Source organism: Phaseolus vulgaris, chromosome 3, assembly GCF_000499845.2.
Source record: "Phaseolus vulgaris cultivar G19833 chromosome 3, P. vulgaris v2.0, whole genome shotgun sequence".
Taxonomy (NCBI): domain Eukaryota; kingdom Viridiplantae; phylum Streptophyta; class Magnoliopsida; order Fabales; family Fabaceae; genus Phaseolus; species Phaseolus vulgaris.
Window position 1 is genome coordinate 30,973,834 of NC_023757.2, and position 6,544 is coordinate 30,980,377.

The following is a 6,544-nucleotide window of genomic DNA, read 5'->3' on the forward strand; positions in this document are numbered from 1 at the left end:
ATTGTATGTTAGTGGATTTCTGACACGAGTAATGAATGTTATGTGAGAATTAAGAATATATATTTGGTTGTTGATTAATATGTTGTATTATTAATTATGAGACATGAGATGATCGTTGAACATTTACCTGCTATAGAATTATATTAAAAGTTTTATAAATATTATCTTATCCTATTTTCTTGTCTGTGTTTATTTTTTCATAATTTGTAATAATTGTATATTACACGAGAATAGAGACTACATGCAATAAGAAACTGAGGAAGTAGTATATAAATTTGGATTTTTTATTTTATTTTATGATGTATATATTTAAAAATTTCTATAAAAATAAATTTATTTTACAATATTGTATTATGGACATATAAATTATATGTATATATGTTTAATTGCTTGATATAATATTTAGATAGGATAATAGAGAATGTCAGGTACGATTATAAGAGAAATTAGAGAATTGTTATGCCATGTGTGAAAAGTAGACAAAATCCTTCGTAATAAAAATTGTGTAATATAAAAAAATGAAACATGGTTATTAAAATAGTTGACAACAATCAAAAAGACATTTATGTAAAATAAGTATCAAGACCAAATACAAGTTTAATAGAGAGATTAATTACTTTAAAGGACAACTAGTGACAAAAAGGTTCCGAAAATATACATGTATAGATTATTTTGAGATATTTGTTCCTTTTCCAAGGTTGGACACAATTCACATGATTATTTCTCTTATTGAACAACTTTTGGTATATGTAATTTTAAAGAAAAAAAAATTAAGTTTATAGAAAAAAAAATTAAGTTTATAGATTTAACAAAATTATATGAACCGAAAGAAATACTAAGAGCATAATATAAGAAAATTATATCCTATGATTTTGAAGAAATATCCTTAAGACATATTGTAAATACGTATTTATGTTGATAATTTAATCCTCATCCAAAATAATTCAAGAAAATTGTCATTTAGGGAGATAATGATAAGCTACTTTGAGATGTTAAATTTAGACCAAATTGAATGTTATTTTTCATATTAGTTGAAAAACAACTAGAGCTCGTAAGAGAAAGTGGAGAGAAAAAAAATGAAATGAGCAAAAAAAATTTTAGGATGAGTTATTTGACTCAACTTTTCTTACTGATAAAACTGATAAAGATGCTCATTAGATATACAAATAAAAATTGAGCTAAAAATTTTAAATAAAAAAAAGCACGTAAAAATATATATTTAATCTGGGTATTATTGCAGTATATTTATTGTCTTCATAAAAAAACAACTAACTAGTACACATTCAATGGTATAAATAGAGTATCTTGCATCAATTGTATCAAGAGGCTTATAGTTAAAAAAATTTAGAAGTAATGCATAAAAAAAAATGCTTCCACCCAATTTTTTAACGACAAATTTGCTATTAATTAAGTAACAATATCTTTTTTTTCATGCGCAATTTAAACGTAGATATATTGTTTCACAAAATATAAAATTGGTAATAAAAAATTTAAAAATTAAGTATGTTTTTCATACTCTGGAGAAATTGATTTTCGTTTTTATTTTAAATTTAGATCTTTCTAAATATTTATAATAACAAAAAATAAATTTATAATAAAAATTTGTTTATTAATATAAATATCCAACAAATCTAAAATTTGGAGGAAGAAATATAAAGATTAGTTATTATAACATTAAAGAGTAATTTACAAAATTATTAAAAATTGAATTATTTTTCAGATTAAAAAAGATTATTGTAATGATACAATTTAATTTTAAAAGAGACAGTGATAGAAATTAAATTAAGGTAATATATATATATATATATATAGATATATATATATATATATATAGGCTGCACACAGGTAATTGCATTGACTACTGATACGATGAAGTTCATCTAATTTATAAATTATTCTTATTATATAACAAACTATTTAATTTATTTCTAAACTAATATAATAATGTTAAGTTCTTCGAACTATAAGTTAGATTTCAAGCTACAATAGTTGAATTTTGGATTGGTATTCAAATAATAGACTCATCAATTTCTTAAATAGCCTAACTACGAATGAAAAATAAATAAAAAGAGAAAGGGTGATTATAAGTTGTTTTATAACATTTTTACTGAATATTTAATATAATATAAATTTATAATATAATTTAAACTCTCAGTTATTTTAATAACTATTACATAATTACTCTAATTAAAAATAAATAAAACATATTTTTTCTTTGAAATTTCAACGAAGATACTAATTTAAGAGGGAAGCATTCGTCCTTAACGAAGAAGCAAAATATAGAATTTGCCAGAGCAGTGTAGAAAGAACGTAATCCATTGCGTATGGAATGCTTATCGTGATGTGAACACCGCCATACACGTGGCAAGTCTTTATTCGTTAGTTTATGGATATTTTTGTCATTGAATCATCGCATCCAAGCTATAAATACCACCCAGAATTCTCTTCCTTCATACATCGTTTATTGCAATCTCAATCTCTCAGCCCTAATTCCCCAATCTCGCAGTTTCTTGATCATTCATTTTTTCCCCTTTCAAGGTATGCCTTCTCTCCCTTTCTCATCTTAGGTTCAGTTTTTTGTTTTAGCTTATCTCATCGATAATAACGTATTCGTACCGATCTTTCTGTTTCTTTTGATTGTGTTGATAGAGCTGTCTTTTGGATTGCTATCGATTTTTTTTATGTGTTGGAATATATATCCTGATTTTTAGTTGGAAGTTGTATAGTTTCTTTTACACCTTAATTTTGAGGAATTGAGGTTTGTGGTTTGATTGAAGTGCCTATTTATGTTTCTGTTTTTGATGATTTAGTTTGTGATTGTACAGATGCAGATCTTTGTGAAAACTTTGACAGGCAAAACTATCACCCTCGAGGTGGAATCCTCTGACACCATTGATAATGTCAAGGCTAAGATCCAGGACAAAGAAGGTATCCCTCCGGATCAGCAGAGGCTGATTTTCGCTGGTAAGCAACTCGAGGATGGTCGCACTCTTGCCGATTACAATATCCAAAAGGAATCCACTCTCCACCTCGTGCTTCGCCTCAGGGGTGGCATGCAAATCTTTGTCAAGACCTTGACTGGGAAGACCATTACCCTTGAGGTCGAGAGTTCAGACACCATTGATAATGTCAAGGCCAAGATCCAAGACAAAGAGGGCATCCCTCCAGACCAGCAGAGGCTGATTTTCGCTGGGAAGCAACTTGAGGACGGAAGAACCCTTGCTGATTACAATATTCAAAAGGAGTCAACCCTCCACTTGGTGCTTCGTTTAAGGGGTGGCATGCAAATCTTTGTCAAGACTTTGACCGGGAAAACCATTACCTTGGAGGTGGAGAGTTCAGATACCATTGATAATGTGAAAGCCAAGATTCAGGACAAGGAGGGTATTCCCCCAGACCAGCAGAGGCTTATCTTTGCTGGGAAACAGCTTGAAGATGGAAGAACCCTGGCGGATTATAATATTCAGAAGGAGTCCACTTTGCACTTAGTTTTGAGGCTTCGTGGTGGCATGCAAATTTTTGTCAAGACCTTGACGGGAAAAACCATTACTTTGGAGGTTGAAAGTTCCGATACCATTGATAATGTAAAGGCAAAGATACAGGACAAAGAGGGGATTCCACCAGACCAGCAAAGGCTTATCTTTGCTGGGAAGCAGCTGGAAGATGGGCGTACCCTTGCTGATTATAACATCCAGAAGGAATCCACTCTTCATTTGGTGTTGAGGCTTCGTGGTGGAATGCAAATATTTGTGAAGACTCTGACAGGAAAGACCATTACCTTGGAGGTGGAAAGCTCTGATACAATTGACAATGTGAAAGCAAAGATTCAGGACAAGGAAGGCATACCACCAGATCAACAGAGGCTTATCTTTGCCGGAAAGCAGCTGGAAGATGGGCGTACCCTTGCTGATTATAATATCCAGAAGGAATCCACTCTTCACTTGGTGTTGCGACTTCGTGGTGGTATGCAAATATTTGTGAAGACCCTGACAGGGAAGACCATTACATTGGAGGTGGAGAGCTCTGATACAATTGATAATGTGAAAGCCAAGATTCAGGACAAGGAGGGCATCCCACCAGATCAGCAGAGGCTTATTTTTGCTGGGAAGCAATTGGAGGATGGTCGTACCTTGGCAGACTACAATATTCAGAAGGAATCTACCCTGCACCTTGTCCTTCGTCTTCGCGGTGGTTTCTAAGTATCATGTCTCTTTTGTCCAATGTCAATTGAACTCGTGTGTTGCTGCTCTTGATTGGGTGTTTTTCTTATGTTTTTTAAGACTAGTATGTGTGTGTAATTCAGCAAAAGAATGAAAAACTAGTGCCATCTCTGTATTTCTCTATTGTTCTTAAACGATTACTTTATATATGTATGTGTATATGTGTGTGTAATATTTTTAATATACTATATATGTGTTTCATACTATCTGATTTGTTGCTTTGAACAAGCCTCCTGTGTATATCAGCTTGTGCCGTTTTTTGTTTTATTGTCTCGATGATAGCCTTCCGCTTGAGGCCGTGTTTTTTGGTAACATTGTCTTTGTATGGTCTATGTGTAGCCTTCTGCTTGTATCAGTGTGTATGAAGACATGGTCTTTGCATGTTTTCACGATCAGACTTTTCATTCATCTACATATCATATACATAGTTTAAATGGCATGGTTGCATTATGGTATGTTCTGTTTCCGCTGTAGCCATTTTCTTCCTCCTTCATTCTACAATTTTGCTTTTCTTTAGTGTTACTTAAAAAATGGAAGTATCATGGACCAGTCCTTCAATCTCTATCCAGTCCCTTTCACATCTTGGGTGATTCTTGTTATTTCACAATTTGATGGAATGACAACAAGATTATCCCCTCTTTGATGCGTGGGATAGATGGACCGTGATTACATGATCTTTCAATGTTCGAATTGTCTAAAGTACTATTTAAATGTTCGGATTGCCTAAAGTACTATTTACACCAACAATGCAAGAGATATAATTGGAATAGTTTTTCTAAGTAGATCATTTTAAAATTTCAGCTCTTCAAGAATACATTTTATTAAACAAGAGGAAATGGGTGTCTCATATTTAAATGTTTTTTTGGGGAAGATTTTTTCTAAGTAGATCATTTTAAAATTTCAGCTCTTCAAGAAATACATTTTCTTAAACAAGAGGAAATGAGTATCTCATATATATTGATTTTAAATGGGAAGAATTGGAATTCTTGAGACTCGTTCCAGATTGTTCATGCAGTCGTAATTTGATGAAGATAGTGGCTAGATACATGAATTTAGAGCATTTGTATGTTTTTTTAAGGGACTTGGAGAAATTCACCATTCTAATCAAGAAGCATATATTTCTTACGGAACCTGTTCCAAGAATAGTAGAATTTTCTTCTTAATTCTTTAGCAATAAAGACAACTTATCAGTTATTGTTATTAGTCACTGTCTTATTGATGTAAAAATCTTGATAAATGCTATGGGTGGGCAAAACGCAACCGAAGGGAAAGATCACAGGGACATGGTAGAAATAGTTGAAAGTTGGAGAACTCAAGAAAGAGGAAGAAATTCAATTTATACAAAATAGTACAGTTATTATCATAACACAACATAGATGAATGTTACTCCAAACAGAGCTTTCTACTTTTGCACATAATTTTAGGAACTGTTTACTTTTTCTGAAACTTTTATCAATGTTGAATGTACTATACATACCTAAATTTGATCTTATTTTGGTTTATTATTTCATTTATTGTTAAATTGTGAATATTTTTTTAAAGCATTTGTCAGATTCAGGAATTTATTTAGAGTGGTTCCTATTACTTGTAAAATTTAAACATTTCTTCTTTTGTTAATTACATTTCCATTAATAATTATAACTACACAAATGATGATTTTAATATTTGGCATTATAGATTGAAACATCTTCAAATATATATTTGTAAAACTTTTCTTATATAATCAATATATTGAAAAATTTGTGATGCTCGTTTAGTTAAACAACATAAACTTCCTTTTATGTAAATACTATTTTTCTCATGTTTTTTTTTTTATCTCTTACCATGTTTGCATATGGATTCTTTTGCAACTTCTTGTATTATGAACATAGATATCTTTTTACTATGGTTGGCAATTTTATAAAATACACTAAGTTATTTCTTATGAAGTTTAAGATTAAAACAAGATGTTTACTGATAGATTTTATCTTTTTTTTTTTGTTAAAAATCAATTTGGTCATAATGTTAAAATTATTAGAGCAAATAATGCTCAAGAGTTTGCCTATGATGACTTTTATAATTGGAATGAGATTATTCATCATAGCACTTGTGTTAAAACTCTTCAGTAAAACTTTGTAGTAGAAAGGAAACACAACATATCCTTAACATACTTGCAACCTTTTCTTCCAGTTTAATCTACCAAACATCTTTTAGTCCTGTTTTGTTTTTCCTGCAGTTTTATTTGATTAAGAGGCTTGCCTCATGCATCTTAAGACTCTTTTGAAATACTTCATGGATTTTGAATTTTTGTAAGACTCTTCTTGATCTAAAGGTTTCTGAATTTT

At 30.8% G+C, this 6,544-nt stretch overlaps 1 protein-coding gene across 1 annotated transcript; it reads left to right on the plus strand.

Moving 5' to 3' along the window:
* The first annotated feature begins 2,280 nt into the window (after nt 1–2,280).
* On the plus strand, nt 2,281–4,426 carry LOC137807099 (polyubiquitin). The gene is made up of 2 exons (XM_068607555.1): nt 2,281–2,538; nt 2,826–4,426. Exon 2 carries the CDS (start codon nt 2,826–2,828, stop codon nt 4,197–4,199), a length of 1,374 nt encoding a protein of 457 aa, XP_068463656.1. The 5' UTR covers nt 2,281–2,538; the 3' UTR covers nt 4,200–4,426.
* Nucleotides 4,427–6,544: the final 2,118 nt, after the last annotated feature.

What these genes read in the sequence shown, in the direction of transcription:
- LOC137807099 (XM_068607555.1), top strand. Translation starts at nt 2,826, where the DNA reads ATGCAGATCTTTGTGAAAACTTTGACAGGCAAAACTATCACCCTCGAG.